Genomic DNA, 17,805 nt, shown 5'->3' with positions numbered 1-17,805 from the left:
TGTGATGGCAGCTATCCTCCCTAAATAGGGAGCGAGACAGCTGAATCTCATTTTTGCTGATTAGGTCTACTGGAAGTAGTCCGCGAGCGCCCTCTGGTGGTCATGGGCGGGGCAGCGCTGGGACCTGCCCTGACAAAGACCTGATGTCACTAATAAACAGAGATGTATAGTAACGAAGTAGAATTACTTCACTACTGTACTTAAGTACTAAAATGCTGTATCTGCACTTTATTGGAGTACTATTTTTTTCTCCTACTTCCACTTTTACTTCACTACATATTTTCCATCAGTTTACTCCGATACATTTTTAACGTGCTGTATAGTTACTCGTTACAATTATAAACGTTAGCTGGCGCTGTCACCGGGTCAAGCGATCAGGCTGTCTTATGAGAAAACTGCGTATGCTCCGGTCGCGTCTCGTTTACTCTGCTGCTGCCTTCATTGAACACTTGAGCTTCGTAATCTAGGATCACGTGACACGTCGTGACTGCCACAAGGGTCCGCGAGACAAAAATGAGCGTTGGCCACACGCGCGGTCGCGTCGCGAGATCATGACATGCACCTCTCGATTTTTGTGCATGCGAAGTTACAAGGTGGAATTCACGCACATGTACGGCACTTTGAAGGTCCATTTGCAGTATTTTCCAGCACCTACAGCTTAATTTACATATTTATACAAATACACATATACTCGATATTATTCCAAATAATTCGCTCAGGATGGTCTCTCATTAAAAGAGATGGTACCGTGTTTGGTAACAGCAGAAGAGCAGCATAAGTGCTGCATAATAAGCTTGTTGGCGTTTTAATGTACATATATTGGCACCTTCTGCACCTTCAACATCGAGTGATCGTGACGTTGAGGGTGAGGAAGGAGACCACCCCACATCAATGTAAGTTATAAATATAACGCACAGAAGACACACCAGCTTTAACTGTCAGTAAGCGTTAGGTTAGATATCTTAGCTAACTAATTATGTTCATGACACGCTGCAGTATTCACTTAACATTAGCTGGCAATGTCATGCTGAGTTGTGTTTTTAGCAACAGTAATCCGTGTCTCTTTTCATGCTGACTAATCATGTGCCCATTTTTATAGTGTAGTGTTTTTATAGGGTAAGGGCATTTATTGAGGGTAAACGCAGTAGGCTAACCCTTAGATTACGACGGACGGATTTTATGTCCAAAATACACCTCGTTTTCTCAGCCAAATTAAGGCGAACTTGTACTTCTGTGTCAAACCTACGACGTAGCGGGACATAGGTTACCTGTTTTTTGTGTACGAAGTGTTAAGCCCAGTTTTTTAAGTTGCTACTTGTTTGTACATACAGACCACTTGTATTTGTAGTCTTTGACATCCTTGATTTGTAAGTGATGTATAAAAACAATTGATAATCAAACTTTGACGGCTTTCTTTAATTAATTCAAAACACAATACTTGTACTTTTTACTTTCAGTACTTGAGTAATAAATTTGCAATACTACTTGCAATACTTAAGTACAAAAAATGCTGAATACTTCTGTACTTCTACTTACATAAAGTTTTTAAAGAACACTTCAACTTCTACTCAAGTAAATTTTTTGATAGAGTACTTGTACTTTTACTCAAGTATGGGTCTCTAATACTTTATACAACACTGCTAATAAAGTACCTTTCTTTGTTAAAGATGAGTGTACACAGTGAGCTCACACAGTGTGGAGTAGAGACACATGGACTTTACAGCACTGAACAGTTTGTGTTCTGTTTTAGTAGGTTTTACAAACATCTAACACGTGATTATTGACAGGTGAACCTGAATGTAGAATAAAAGTCTTGTGTGATTATAACAGTGTAGTCTGAGTTGGTTCTGATTGTGCAGCCTAATTGCCCATAAATATTGAGTAGAGACACAATCACACACACATGTGAATGAGCAGGAGAGACTGTAACTGTATTGACATGGTACTGCCACAGGGGGCAGTAGACTTCACTACGCTTATGAAAATAAATGTGACACAAATGTGCATTACATGAAAGAAATAATTAGAGATATTACAGTATTGGAAAATGTGAGCAAGCGGTCTGGATGAATTATTAAAATGACTTACAGTGAGATGTTCATTAACATGTAAAATGCTATATAATACTGCGTCACCACAAACAGTAAAATAGATTTTAAATTGTTACACTATGGTGGGTTTGTGTTCTTTGCAATATGTATTGAAATAGTTTAATGGTTTATAATTTTGTGAGAATGTAAAACATTTCTAACTAATGTATAATTCAGAGTATTCATGTTCTTTATTTTAAAGCGTTACCCACTGCCACACTGACTGTGGAGTCTCAGAGTCCTGTGTTCATTGGAGAGTCAGTCACTCTGAAGTGTGAAATAGAGTCTTCCAGTATCTGGAGGTATCAGTGGTATAAAGGCAGCAGTAATACTGCAGTCCATCAGTCTGAGATAAACACCTTCAACATCAGCTCACCAGCAGACCAGGATCAGTACTGGTGTAGAGGAGAGAGAGATTACAGACCAACATCATCACATGACAGTAACACAGTGCGTCTCTATGTTAAAGGTGAGCAGTTACCATGGTAACAAATGAACTGTGTGCTTCATCTCCAACAGCAGTAATTACAGTTAATCTTTTTGTGAAATGCAAACCTACTTCCTGTCTTGTTACTGTAACATTTTAACATTTCTTTACCCAATTATGATCTATTTTAAAAGTGATACACAACATCTATAACAGTGAATCATCTCTGTCTGAGCAGGTCAAACACTAAATAGGAATGTCCTGTGGCCCTACAGGATTTGAGTTCTACATCCATGGTTTAAAGTCATTTGCTCCATCCTTGCACTAAGGATTTTCATGGTTGAATCTGATTTGTTTCTTGTGTATTTATTGTCACAAAAAATCACTTTACATTTCATCAAACAGCAAACATTTTGAGTATAACAAAAGTCAGTTGTTTTCACATTTCTGGTGGCTCATTTGGACACGCCCAAAAAGTGGGAGGGGCTTGTAGAAAAACACAATGGTCTCAGCATGGTCTTTACAGATGAAAAGAGCACACATGAAAACAAAGAAACCTTTTGACAGTGCATATTTCCTTCTTTGAAGACACCAATAAATATTTGAATAAATAAGTACACAAGTAAACACATATGAATAAAAGGTAGGAAGAGCATATACTATTTGGTTTTAAAGCGCATCTTTACCACCCACTAAAAGGAAGGGGAAACAACAATAAATAGATAAAATAATTGAATAAATGTTGTCAGTAAATATAAAAGACATCGAGAATCCCAGGTAGATTTATAGCCACCACTGTTCATTCCTATTCTAAACATTTTCCACAATATCAAGACTCCAAAAAAAGAAAGAGGGGGAAGGAAGCCTCTTAGTCTAGACTTTTCAGACTTCAAATTCTCCAAATTAAAACCAGGAACGGGAGCCAGCTTGTCGCCTGCAATCCTCCTACTCCCTACACTCGGACCTGCTCCTCGGCCGCCCAGAGGAGAACCTCTTAAACCAGGGCACCACTGCTCCCCATGGACGGCTGGGGTGCATCTATGGGCAGCGAGGGTCCGTGGGGCCTTCGACCTTGCCTACCCTTGGTCCCGGCGCCCTCCTCCGAATGTCGACGTCGGACATACGCCAGCTCGTTTGCTTCCACCAGTTTCATCAAGCCGCGTTTAGTTGTCTCTCGTCGCTTCCCCACCAGCAGGTTCCGTGCTGTCCATATGGCGTCTTTAATGCTGTTGAGAGTGGGCCAGAGCATCTCAAATACGGCTGGTGTCACGTATCGGCCCCAGCCCACCCCGTTGACCGCTTTTCGGTAACTCAGCTGTGGAACAGCACCTGCTGGCAGGCTCGGGCACCACAGCGCGCCGGTTGCTGATCACACATCGGCTATTCACCGATCAAACACCTCATTTGAAATGGCAACACAATACGGCGAGATAAAAAAAGTGAACATTAGAGAGGAGAGAGGCAACTATATTCATGAAGCCATCAAAAGTATCATTTTATTAATTTTGCGTTTTGTTACGCAAAGGTACATAGCCTACCTTTTATAATGATATATTAATTTTGCCTATTTATGCTTTTTGTTCTTTGTCTAACACATTATAGGCATTTATTTGTAGATTTGTTATGTTCACCATAGCCTGCAAAACTTGAAATGGCGTAACAATAAGTATACAAACAAACTTGCTTTAGCTCGGTCTACGGGCTTCACTTTGCTACTTACTCTGAGTATCGAACAAGCTTTCTGTGGATGTGGGGGTGGAAGGCTGCAGCGCAGTCTGTAGCATTAGCAAGACAAAAGATGTGAACGCTTCACAGTGGGGGTGCGGGCCAGTGGGTTAGTGGTGTTCCGTATGAACAAGATAATCTAGTGACATATATGCCAACAGAATAACACACAGACAAATAAGCAAACTATTACACTAACCAAGCAAACTATTACACTAACCAAGAAACAAAACAAACTATATTTTGCATTTACGTTTTCGCACAAACCAGGAAACGAAATATGAAACTAAACAAAACTGGCAATGGGGAAGCTACTGAGAACAAGGTCACAAGGCACTGATTCTAAAAGGTTATTTAGTCACATTAATTTGTTAACATATTGACGTTACGTGCAAATGTCACTATTACGAATATTTTGTTTGGGCGGCTCATTCTTCCTTTTGTGCAAAACGCCATCTAGCGTTAATTATGTGTCAGTACCAGCTCCCCTGTGTAAAGACTCAGCGGTCTTTTGACCGCCCGAGGCGTGCTTTAAGTAGGTGAAAACAACACGGCGCTAGTAGGAGGTGGTGAAATCGGTCAGATGACCGGCCCTCAGCGCTAATAGGTATAAGTATGTAAATGAGGGGCGGCGCTCCTAGTGTTAAACCATCTGGAAGTAGATGGACATGTAGCAGATTTCCAGTGCAACAATAATGAACGTCTGGCTAGTAAGGATGTGAAAGCAATAATGTCCTTCTGCTCAGAATTAAGTGAGAGTGATGGGTCACAAATCCCATATATGGCTGTAAGAGGGCAGGGTTGGAGATTAACCCCAAGAACAGTGGACATGATCGTAAAGTAGCCCACCCAGAAACCTTTCAGATCAGGACAGAAAAAGAACATGTGACTTAGATGACAGGGGCTACCATGGCATCTGTCACATTTGTCCTCCACGTCCGGAAACATCTCAGACAATCTGGACTTAGAATAATGTACTCTGTGCAAGACTTTAAACTGGATAAGTCCAAGACGAGCACAAGAGGTTGTAGAATGCGTCCTCCCCATGGCCTGTTCCCAAGATTCCTCATGTATCTGCATACCCAATTCGTTTTCCCATGAACATTTGAGCTTAGCATAAGAGTGGTTGCTAAAAGCTGAGATATTATCATATAATTTTGAAATAATACCTCTGTGATGAGGAACACAAGAAAGCATGGTTTCCCACTGCTGTTCTGGAGGTAAATAGGGGAAATTGGTGAAACAGTTTGCCACAAAACTGCGAGCCTGAAAATATCAAAACATATGAAAAGCAGGGAGTCCGTAACGGGAAGACAAATTGGCAAAACTATCAAAGACACCATCTACATACAAATATTTAAATTGAGTAATACCCTTATCATTCCAAACTGAAAACATAGAGTCCAGAACTGATGGCGGAAATAAATGGTTGTTATGTAAGGGGCCTAAAGAAGATGCAGCTAAAAATTTGAAATGACGTCTAAACTGGTACCAGATCTTGAGCGTGTTAAGTACCACTTGATTATCAGTGTATAACAGGGATGGGCAACTTCCATGATAAAGAGGGCCAAAAATTTTTCAGCACTATTATTGGAGGGCCACATGACCACGCACTTCAAATAATTGAATATGAAAGACACTACAAATTATTCTCAATAAGAACATTTTCAATGAATTCAGATCTGTATGTTTATTGCACCAACATACATCTATTTTCTGCATTTAAAGGCATTAACATGTCCTTAATAAGCAACAAAGACAAAACATTTGCTTAATAAAAAATTGCAAAAAGGAATTTGAACTCCTTCATATCAAAGAATTGTAACGCGTAGCGAGCTGCGGAGCGAGGAGGCGGACACAAACGCTGAGAAAAGCAAGATTTAATAAGGGGAATTCAATAGGCGAAGTCGTTTGTACAGGCACAGGTCAAAACGGGAGAGCCGTCCAAGTGTTCAACAGGACAGGCAGGAGTCGTAACAGGAGAGCCATTCACAACGGAGAAACAGAACGTAGACGGAAAATACCAGAACAGCGATGACAGATAATCCACAAAACCGAACAAACCACAAATAACCGACAATGGGTGAAACACAGAGATACAAGTACACAGGACTAAACTAGACACAACTGACCACAATAATGACATGTGCGTGGCAGACAGAGGGAAACCAGGGCAACAGACACGCAGGGCGGGATAACCGGGCAAGGAACAACACAGACACGGGAGAGGGGGGCGTAGCCCTACGTGACAAGAACAAAAAAGTCCTGCTCTATCGGTTTTTTTTCTATTAATTATTAAATTATTATTGATCTACTTGCGGGCCGCACTGAGTGAGGATGCGGGCCGTGTGCGGCCCACGGGCCGCCAGTTGCACATCCCTGGTGTATAAAGAAGGTTTTGTGGGTAAAGAGGAGTTGATTAGAGCAGATATAGAAGAACCCCTGCAGGATGATAACTCTAATTTACACCAAGAAGATCCAGGTGATCCCAACCAGTAACAGAGTTTGTGGATGTGAGCAGCCCAATAGTAATTTAGAAAATTAGGTAAAGTGAGTCCCCCACCAAATTTGCATCTTTGCAGCAGAGTTTTACGGGCCCGAGGTGGTTTCCCACCCCAAATAAAGGAGCAAATAATCCTATCCAGTGAATCAAAAAAGTGTTTTGACAGAAACAGGGAAACTGATTGAAATAGAAATAGAAATTTTGGTAAAATATTCAATTTAACATTAATCTTAGTCTTTAAGACTAACAACATTAGTCTTTCCAGCCATGTTGCATGGTTTAGAGTTAAACTTACAAACAATATGTAAGTCGGAGAGTCGGAAAGTAAGATTTATAATATAACCCAAAAAGCGCAGATGAATTACAATTTTTATTGAAATCGGCAGGAGCTTCCAAACCCACGTCCTACTCCATAAGTGCTCAGCAGCGCCCCCGTGAGACATTTCTAACTAATGTATAATTTAGAGTATTTCTGTTCTTTATTTTAAAGCGTTACCCACTGCTACACTGACTGTGGAGTCTCAGAGTCCTGTGTTTACTGGAGAGTCAGTCACTCTGAAGTGTGAAATACAGTCTTTCAGTAACTGGAGGTATCAGTGGTATAAAGGCAGCAGTAATACTGCAGTCCATCAGTCTGAGATAAACACCTTCAACATCAGCTCACCAGCAGACCAGAATCAGTACTGGTGTAGAGGAGAGAGAGATTACAGACCAACATCATCACAGGACAGTAACACAGTGCATCTCTCTGTTAAAGGTGAGTAGTTACTATGGTAACAACTGAACTGTGTGCTTCATCTCCAACAGCAGTAATTACAGTTAATATCTATGCTATCAGAGCTGTGAAATGCAAACCTACTTCTTGTCTTGTTACTGTAACATTTTAACATTTCTTTACCCAATTATGATGGATTTTAAAAGTGATACACAACATCTATAATAATGAATCAGCTCTGTCTGAAGAGATCAAACCGAGGACAGATTAAGGATAGCATTTAGAGTGAGCTCACTGTTGGACATATTGTTAGACATGAAAATAACATCAAATAGCTCATTTAAGTGTATGTATTCATTCAAACGTTGTTTAAAACAGGACACAATTTTGTCAGTGTCAACATTGAAAGTTTTGATCTGAAACTTCTCCTTTCTGTTAAATGCTACACCTGGCTCTGCAGTATCATCAGACATAATTGTGCACTGCTTTGCATGCTGGAGGTCATGCCTGTACTCTTGGGAAACAGCAGTGGTGACATTTAAAGCTGCCCCTTCAAACACCTCAAAGTTATCTCTCTGTGCTTCCACAAAGTCTCGTAAAGACAAGAGAAGTTGTGTAACTGTACATATTGTCAACATCATGCTTCTGCAACTAGAGGCTTGTGGCTTGGAAACTCTGTAGTAATGTGTCCCCGAATTATGAATTATGGTCATGAAGGCCATCTCCAATGTGTCCAATTTGACACAGAGTGCAGAGGCTTCACTTTGAGTTACACATTTCCCCTCCACATCTTTAGACATGTCATTCAATGCCTTTCTCAGCTGTGCATAATATTTCCAAAGAGCCTTAGCTGACTCAGCTCGTACGCTCCATTGAGTACCATCGAGTGTGAGTTTGATATCAGTATCACGGAAAATTTAATTGGTGTCAAAAATAGCATTCAGCAGACAAATTGCTTGATTTAAATCTAAATAATTGTAAAATTGCTAAATTAATTTGTGTCTCTGCGCTTAAGAGCAGCTTAATTAATTATGTTAATTATTAGACATAATTATTTTGGAATCAATACAGAAACATTAAGTAAGGGCCTGAATCGCATATTTGGTAGCTTGCCTGGCAATTTGTAGGTTCCTAGAAAGTCAAAGAGCCATGGTAAATGACTTCTATGGAAGTCAAGGGCCTCATAGCTAGGGCCCTCATGATCAAGGGCCCTCTATTGGTATGCCCTGCTCATCTCTAGGGCACCCTGGTAGGGGCTCATAATCAGGGCCCTCTAAATATATGCCTCTCTTTCCTAGGCCCCCTAATAGCCAGAAGTTGAAGTCAGAGCAGTGCCATAACACCTAATCCAATTTCATAAGGGCCCCAAAAGCATTACTAGGGCCCCAAGAGGCCCCTTATAGTCAAAGGATCCTGACATGTAGTGGAGGACCCTCAGAAATTAAAATATATTGTATCATAAATGTTGATAGGCATAACAAAATGTTTTGACCTCAAGGGCCCATGGGCGCTGGCCCCACTGGCCCGGCCAGTAAACCAGCCATGGGTCAAACACAGAGGAGCAGTAGAGTTCACCTTTATGTGAAGTGAAAAGTTTCCCGAGTACCCAGAATGCTTAAAAACCAACCATACATGGTTAAATACACAATAACTTCTCCAGTAGTAGGAAACATATTTTATAACTGTGTCCTTATCCATGGTTTAAAGTCATTTAATAGAAAGTGCTTACATTGAAATACTTTGTGTGTGTGTGTGTGTGTGTGTGTGTGTGTGTGTGTGTGTGTGTGTGTGTGTGTGTGTGTGTGTGTGTTATTCAGAAACATCACTCCCAGTTCTTAGGGTATTCAGCAGCCTGCTGGTTGTCTCTGTATATCTGCTAGTGTCCATCATATTGGGGCTAAAATGTTACAGAGCTCATGGTAAGAACTCCATGCCTCTATATCTTACACACAGTGGAATGAAAGTCATCAAGAAATACTGTCATCACAGGATTTACATTAATAAATGTAAACAGCAGTAGAAAGTCATTAAAATGGCAGTAGAAGCTCATAAGTTGGTTGTAGAAATGTTCTGAGGGTCACTGACCAATAGCTGTCAACAAAATTCTTGGTGTTGAGTCCAAAGACCGATGTTTGAACCATGTCTCATGTCACACATCTGTATAATATGAATGTCAATGGCACAATCAGCAAAACACCTACAATTTTAATAACTTCTTTTTTTTTCTACAGCTCAGACTCATGAGAGCCAAAGCCAGAATGCAGTGACAGAGGAGTGAGAACCTACAAAACACTGCATGTAAAATTACTATTTGACTTGAATCTTCTTGGATTTGGTACAATGTCTAAATAAAGTTCAATTTTCAATTTAAAACAAAGTTCAAAGTTAAATTTTTAAACAAAGCTTTCGTCCAATTTAAAAATTATATATTCATTGACTGCATCATTCAGCTTTTGTATTAACAATTCTCTCTGGAAAACAGTAGGCCAATAGCTATACCTGCACCACCCCATTGTTTAGACCAGAATCTCTTATAAAGAAGTATAAAATGTACTTTTATTTATTTATTTATTTACTTGCAAAATTAAAAAATGCAATTTAATTTACCATTTTCTCAGCCCTCTAAAGAACAAGGAAAACTGAGCAGTCTCTGCCTACGCTGATTTATGGTTATGGTAGTTGTACAATCCTAAACCTCAAAACACACCTACTGTAAACACATGTTCTGCATAGTGATTCACTACACAGTTGTAAAGAGTGAGTTTGTAAAACTGCAGTAGCATGTCCAGCTCCAGGTTTGATCCAATCAATGCCACAGACCTCCATTCACCAGGGGCAGAAGTTTTGGTTCTGTTAAGGGGGGTAAACAGACCCTCTCCCACAGACAAAACAGAAAAACGTTTTCCACTCAATCTCAATCTCGTAATGCTACTACACCATTTAAGGCCAAGGTGCAGGGTAGGTCGGCAGTTTGTATGCTGGTACCCTTTCCATGGTTCCCGTTACCTGTCCTCAGCTGGAATCCATGGAGTTCTTGTTGGAGCCTTTGGGCTATGAAGAAGGGCAGCTTCCAGAAGGCCTGCTCGTGTCTCCTACCCTTGTGGCGGCGAAGAAGGGTCTGTTTTATGCCCCTGTGGTGAATGTGGGCAGTACGGCTGTGTGACTTCCATCAGAGGGCAAGTACTGTAGCTCAGGCGTTGGTACAACACTGGTTCCATCGGTTTGGCCCCCCAGTCCGAATTCACTCTGACCAGGGGCGAAATTTTGAAAGCCTGTTAATTAAGCAGTTGTGCAGAGTGTACCACATCCAGAAAAGTAGAACCACCCCTTATCATCCACAAGGGAATGGGCAATGTGAACGGTTTAACCGTACCCTACATGACCTGCTGTGAACCCTGCCACCTGAGGAAAAGAGACACTGGCCTCGTCACCTGCCACAGCTGACCTTTGCATACAACACCACCCCTCATCAGATCACTGGACAGACACCTCACTTCCTCATGTTCGGCTGTCATCCAAGGTTGCCTGTGGATTTTCTGTTGGGAACTGGTGAGATCACACAGGGCACGGAACCACTGGAGGAATGGGTAGCTAAGCATCAGCAAAGTCTTCAGTTGGGACATGAGCTTGTGAGGCAGAGGTCAGAGGAGCAGGCTCAGAGGCATAATAGGAACAACAATGAGCAGGTGAGGGATGCTGGATTTGAGGAAGGCCAGTTGGTGTATCTGAAGAATCATGTTACGGGTCGGAACAAGATTCAGGACTACTGGAACTCCTGCATCAATCAAGTAGTCAGAAAACCCACAGGCACAGGGGTTGTGTATTCGGTGGCCCCAACCTATGACAACCTATGAAGAAGGACCGATTTGACAAGTACACCAGGTCGAGTTGAGAGCCGTTCCCGAAGAGATGGGAGAAGAGCCCCAAGAGGCTCTTGAACCAACAATGTCTGCTATTCTGGATGAAGTAGAAGCACTACCGGTTCCAGACCTTCCACGACGCTCAGTTAGGTCCACAGCAGGTCACCATTCTAACCTTCATCGACTCCCAAGAACCGCCGTGATAAGGGGTGATGGAGGGGCCTTGGGACATGGCCATTAGTTTGGCCATGGTGCAGGCTGTTATCGTCGGGGCGCCGATTCATTTGGGGGGGTGGATTGTAGCCATGGTCTGCCCTCTGGTGGGTGTGATGGATTGGTGAGGAAGCTGGCAATCACGGAGGCAGCTGCGGCCCTGTGGTTCAGGTATTTAGGCAGACAGCCCGGGGTCCTTAGAGCAGAACAGTGTGGCTAGGCTAACAGCAGAAAGAGTGACCGCATTTGGGTCGAAAAACTGTTATCAGGCATGTACGTGAAAAAGGTACATGGTGATTGTGTGTAGGCACTTGACTATAATTATACTGCGACCAGCTAGTGCTTAAGGTGTCTTTATGCTTATAAATTGCGAGACCAGCATGGAGACGGCGTGATTCCCTGTAGCGTGTTCATTGTTTGGAAGCAGAGCTGAGGTGGTGTGCGGTGCCGCGACCGTGTTTACTGTACGCAGTAGCGAACCGTGACTTTTAAACCTGGGCCCGCTGGCATACCCCCCCCCCCCCCCCCCCGTGGAAAAAAAATGTCTCTCCTAATCAACTGCAATAAAGAAAATACTGAGACGATGAGACGACAGTACAGCTTTAGAAACGCAACAAACTATAACAGTACTACTAGACAACTTCTTAAGCAAAATAAGGTTCCAAAAAAATAAGGTTCGCAGCTCCGTGTTCCTCGGAAGCTGTAAACAACGCGCACGAGGGCATCAAACGAATGAATCGAGACCTCAAACCACACAAAACCTACAAAATGATATAAAACAAAAATAGTCACTAGCAACATACACATCAATCAGAAAAGTAAACCAGTAATGGTTCATAATATCGTTTTATTAAATGCACCTTCATATTACTCAAACAGTATCAGCAGCGCAGACACAATCAACCCAACTGGCACGGCGGCCTAAATAATGACAAACAATAAACTCACCCTCTCATAATCAGGGAATTACTTGAAAACGAAGTCCATTCTTCTGTCCTTTTGGATGAAGTGATTGATGGCAGGGTCATACAACTGATCCTTTGCTTTTAAGCCCATTAACAGTTCTTTCTCAATTGAAATCAATGCCAAATCTGACAGACGGGTCTGTCCAGTCGTGTTCCGCGAGAAGGTTTTAATGCGCTTGAGCGCAGAGAATGATCTCTCCACAGAGGCAGTGGACACAGGGATGGTCAGGATGAGGCAGGTGAGGGTGTACACCTGTGCCAGGCTGTCTTTCAGTTCTTTCTGAAGAAGAAACTGGTGAATGTCGGCCGGGCTTTTACCCGCAAAGTCAAACATGCCGTACATAACACTGAGTTCCGTGTGAAGTCGGTGCTGGTCAAAATACGCACCGTAGCTCTCCATTAAACTTGAAAGTGCAGCATTGGGAAACCGGTCGCTGTAATGCCCAAACTGTTGTGGATCCAGAAGTGCCAGGAACGCAAGCTTTTTGTGGTCACTAAAGCGGTTGGAAATCTGCGCTAAGAGGCTGTCAATTACGCTGCTGTGGAGCGCCCTGTACCGCGCACAAATGTCTCTTTGAGCACCACGGCCACGCGGAGGGCCAACCAAAGTCTCGGTTTCCGTGTAGACTGTGTCGAACTTCTCTTTCTCCCTTTCAATTGTTGTGTATAGCTCATCCACTCTGGCCAGATAGAACTGGATATCGAAGCCTTTGTTCTGGAGAATTCCAAACACAACATCCGAGTACGAGAAGATGGCATGGAAGGTTTTCAACCAAAAATTGAAATCAAAGCTGGCAAGGAGGGTGAGGAATCCATCGGCACAATGGACAGCGTCATTATCAAACTCTGCGTGCTGGTCTACGATGTGCTCAAATACCTAGGAGAGTTATACAGCTTTTATTTTACAGGAAAAAACATACTTTTATAAACATATCATTTGCATTTATTTTTGTCTTTAATATCAACGCTATCCTCTGTACTTTACATGTTTTCTAAATGTCATTTCCTCATTCTGTTCATTCAATATATAATAATAATATTATAATAGCATCATTATTATTATTTGCATATTATTATTATTATTATTATTATTATTATTATTATTATTGTGATTCTACCTCTCGTAATTCCCTTGCCTTCTCTGCCACTGTACACACCAGACGAGAATTGAATTGCCAGCGAGTAGGAGCTACTCGTGGAAGTCTTCGCCTGCAAATATCATCTAAAATTTTGGTGCGCTTTGATGAGCGGCTGAAAAAAGATGCCAATCCAGATAGATGTGAAAAAAAGATCTTGCACTCTCTTATCTTGGAGGCTCCTTGTGCCATCACAAGATTTAGAACGTGGGCATAGCAGTGAACGAAGAGGGCTTGTGGAATGGTTTCTTTCACTTTCGCTTGCACCCCGTTCAAACCAGATGCCATCACAGCTGCTCCATCGTAACACTGAGCGACCACTTTGTCAACACAGCCATAATTCTGCAAAAAGTCCAGCAGTCGCGTAGCTATGGCCTCTGCTCCCCTGTCCTCCGTCACATCTTCAAACTTGAAAAAACGCTCTTTTACGCCATTCTCAGTGACATAACGAAGCACATAAGACATCTGGGCCACGTTGCTAATGTCTGTTGTTTCATCCAACATAACAGCCACAAAAGGAGCCTTCCTCACCTCCTCCTTCATGCTATCTGTTAGGACTCCAGCAACAGCGCTGATCAGGTCATTCTGGATTTTCGATGATGTGCCGCTGAACACCGTTGATGTGGCGAGATGAGAGCTCAGGTCGCTGTCGTATTCTGACACTAAATCCAGCAACTCCAGATAATTCCCCTTGTTTGATGAGCCTGCTCCTTCATCGTGGCCCCGGAATGGCAACTCCTGTTTCCCCAAGAACAACACGCAGTTAATAAGGCGTTTCAAAATGCCCCGGTTCTTTCTAACCTTTTCGTTATGAGCAACGACCTCCCGGCGTTGTTGTTCATCCAGCTGTAGCTCTATCCTGGTTCCCCCAAATGTTTTAAGCCGAATAGTAGCTTTTAGATGACTTGAAGCATTTTGGTGGCGATGGGCTGACTTGGATAAACTTCCTAAATCGCAAAATCCATCTTTAGCCCAAGATCCGCTCTCAGCCCCAAATAGTAAGCAATCCCAGCAGTACAGCTTCTGCTCCCTGACCGAGCCGGTCATCCAGGGATATCGCGCATAATTGCTGGAGTTGAAATGCCTCTCAAAAGCCATAGTTTTTTGCACCAAATTAAGCTCCGGTGTAGGTCGTCCTTTGTTGATTAACTCCAACTTCTCATTAAAAGTTAACCTTGAAAACGGTTTGGATAATACATTTGCAACGGTGTCCTCCTCTGTAGCTGCAGTGCTAACTTCGGCTTCCATCGTGATCGTGACTCAATAAACTAGCTAGCGGTGGTACGCTGACAGCTACCGGCGCCACAGCGGGCGGAAATTATCAAACAGTTAAGCCCGCCCACTAAGAAGGAAGATATGATTGGTCAATTTTACTGTCATTTGAAACTGGTATGCGCTGAATTATAACGGCCTGGCCCTCTGTAAACGAACAGCGGGCCTCACAGTCCTGATTGGTGGAGACACAGGCTTCCACTTAACCCCTCACCTTCCAACACAGATTGAATAGACACGGTGGGTGAATAATTTATTTGCTTATATTTTTAATTGTTTAGATGTCGATTGTCAAACTGTAATTAGATAAAATAAAATTGGATAATTATATATATAATGTTTTAAGAATATTTTAGGCCCTCTGAGAGGGCGTAGAGGGCCCTGACGGTTCCCCACTGACTGCACGGCCCGGGACGTATGGGGACCACTTGAAGGTATAATGCGATGTATATCTGTCTGATATTTCTTGCCTATGGTGTTTTAAATTTGGCATATTATTGACATGATGCCTTATTTTCTTTGTTAACCAGGTTAATGCAAGCAACTAGCCTTCGATTGACGCTGGTCACTTTATAACACAGATTATACAGTACTTGGGTTGCCAGCTGCTTTTCCTTGTATTTTTTGCTTTTATTATTTTTTTTCTCTACGTACTGATGTTTCCTTTGTGTTGCTGTGGTTTTATGAATAGACACCTGTCTGTTTTTTATGATTAAATGGGGTGCCGTGTGTGTTGGGCCAACAGCGTGGAGTTGGGATATTGATACTTTGGGTGTCCATTAGTGTGACTTGCAGTGCAATATAGAGTGAACGCTATGTGCAATATAGTATATCTCGGGTTTTAAACTTCTTCACGTGTGATAACTTGCCATGCAATATAGTGAGATCGTGGTGTGCAATAGGGGATCTTTTTGTGTTTTTTTAACTTCTTCACGTGTGGTAAGGATACCGTCAGGGGACTCCCAACCCCACCACTGTGCCCAGCAAGGTAGCTGTTTTTTTTTTATATTTATCTTTGAGTTAAACCAATATGAACCCTGACAACTTCTGGAACAATTAATAAACTGTCCGCTTTGTATGATTCTAAATTTGTGTGGCTTGAGATTGTTAATTCACACGGAGCTTCCCCTCGCTCCAGGTCTAAACCAAGGGGTGGCGTAGTCTGGTATCAGCTAACTCATGGACGCCACACAAGGTTTGTTAATCAGTATGCTAATCGGTTTTATTATTGTTTAGTAAAGTTTAATTGTATGAACTATCAGGTGACATTTGACATTATAAAAAAGCTTCAGACCATAAAGAACAGCTGGTTATCTTATGTTGTAGCTAGTGAGCTTAAGAAATAAAATTACACAGTATTCATTTTATAAATGAAATTATATACTGCCAGAAATCAAATACTGCACCCTGAACTCCACCGTACCTCACAAACAGAGGCCAATATACAAACAATAGAAGCCGATGAATGACGAGACTTGAATAACACAACAGACTAATGAGAACAACAAAGAGTGAACTAGTCAGAATAACAAGTGATGGAGCACAAACAGGTGAGATGGATGGGCAAAGGTCAGAGAGCTGAACAAGGAGGCGTGAAACTGACAGAAAAGGAATCGCACAATGAAGGAAAACAAGGAAGTGACAAAACAGTCACAGTACTATTAATATCCTCATTTATATAGCATCTTTATGTAGGAGCAATACAAAAAGTACTTTACAGCAGAAATACAATACAATAACATACAATTGAATACAATGAAAGGACAGAAAGAATAAGGTAGGATTAGATAAGGACAGCGATAAGAAATTAGCATAATAGTACAAGTAGAACAGTAAATACAGTATTAATTAATTTTTAACTGTTAAACTAATAAAAAATGAAACCAGTGAGACTATGTAAATGCTCATCTGAATAAATGTCTTCACTACTAATGCACATCACTATGGAGAGTCCTGTAGAGCAGTGGCGGATGCTGGTCTTTCAAGGAGGGGAAGCTCAAAAACCACCAGAAATAGAAGCTCGATTTGTCACTAGTCGTTTTTAATGAGGAAAATGTCGCTAAAAGGATTAGGAAAATCTCTGGTTCAACTCAGAACAGAATGAAAATAAAAAAAAATTAAAATTAAATGCTCCCGCGGAGGTTTACACCAAAAGATCGCTGATTCGCTATTTCGCTGTCAATCAAAAAAGGATTCAGCCTCAGACAGATCATCCAATCATCATGCAGAAGCTGAGCGTCTGGGCCAGCCGAGGCCAGCCCACTGCCCCATAGACCCCCAGAGACGTTGAGCGTCCAATGGGCGGGACAAAGCCCAGCATTTATCCAATGGCTCGTCTCGTTTCGCTGCACTTTTTGCTTCGCTATTGAACTCTGTAGACGCTCAGCGTCCACACCGTTTAAAGCACCGTGAAGCTGCGGGACTGAGTGAGAGGAAAGCCGCGTCGTTACCAGTGATAAGAAGCTGATCCTGAACAAAAGTTGAGCGCGTTGTAGCGCATATTTAATCAATGACGTACACACAACAGTATATGTTTGATCACTTGTTTTTTTACATTTTAGGGGAAGCTGAGCTTTCCTTGCAGTCTTAAAGCAATCGCCACTGCTGTAGAGTCATGTGCGTCTTTGGTCATCCTCTACTGTGCAAGACCTGAATCAGGTTAGGTATTTGGTGTCCAGATGCTGCAACACAAAGTATAGGACAGAATCATTAGACACGTGTTCAGTCAGCAATCATACCACACACACACACATACACAAACTCTAATGTTGCACTATTGATAGGCGGACAAGGGGATGTCAAGGGGATTGATCCTTAACCAATGGGGTTTTACATAAAATGGTAGACACTTTATTGTTGCAAGACCGGCAAGTCTTGATCCCTGAACTAGCAAGACTTA

The 17,805-nt window shown here is 42.0% G+C and overlaps 2 protein-coding genes across 2 annotated transcripts in view; one reads left to right on the top strand and one right to left on the bottom strand.

Moving 5' to 3' along the window:
* The window catches only part of LOC143481336 (basement membrane-specific heparan sulfate proteoglycan core protein-like), a 36,136-nt gene extending 26,311 nt beyond the window's left edge, over positions 1-9,825 (top strand). Inside the window, exons 9-12 of the mRNA XM_076979316.1 lie at positions 2,293-2,559; positions 7,236-7,502; positions 9,278-9,379; positions 9,692-9,825. Coding sequence (XP_076835431.1) covers positions 2,293-2,559; positions 7,236-7,502; positions 9,278-9,379; positions 9,692-9,738 — 683 coding nt within the window. The 3' untranslated portion in view covers positions 9,739-9,825. The remainder of the gene's footprint in view (positions 1-2,292; positions 2,560-7,235; positions 7,503-9,277; positions 9,380-9,691) is intronic.
* Positions 9,826-12,499: 2,674 nt separating this feature from the next.
* LOC143482347 (zinc finger MYM-type protein 1) lies at positions 12,500-14,732 on the bottom strand. Its single transcript, XM_076980691.1, has 2 exons — positions 13,617-14,732; positions 12,500-13,375 (listed from the first exon to the last, which is right to left on the bottom strand). The coding sequence occupies exons 1-2, from the start codon at positions 14,730-14,732 to the stop codon at positions 12,500-12,502; spliced, it is 1,992 nt and encodes a 663-aa protein (XP_076836806.1).
* Positions 14,733-17,805: the final 3,073 nt, after the last annotated feature.

Source organism: Brachyhypopomus gauderio, chromosome 18 (genome assembly GCF_052324685.1).
Source record: "Brachyhypopomus gauderio isolate BG-103 chromosome 18, BGAUD_0.2, whole genome shotgun sequence".
NCBI lineage: Eukaryota > Metazoa > Chordata > Actinopteri > Gymnotiformes > Hypopomidae > Brachyhypopomus > Brachyhypopomus gauderio.
The sequence above is the reverse complement of the archived record's forward strand: the minus strand, read 5'-3'. Positions and strand labels throughout refer to the sequence as shown.

Excerpts from the sequence above, each read along its gene's own strand:
- LOC143482347 (XM_076980691.1), bottom strand. The coding sequence starts at position 14,732 with ATGGCTTTTGAGAGGCATTTCAACTCCAGCAATTATGCGCGATATCCC. Across the intron at positions 13,376-13,616 it reads AGGCAAGGGAATTACGAGAG|GTATTTGAGCACATCGTAGA; the intron begins GTAGAATCACAA and ends TAACTCTCCTAG.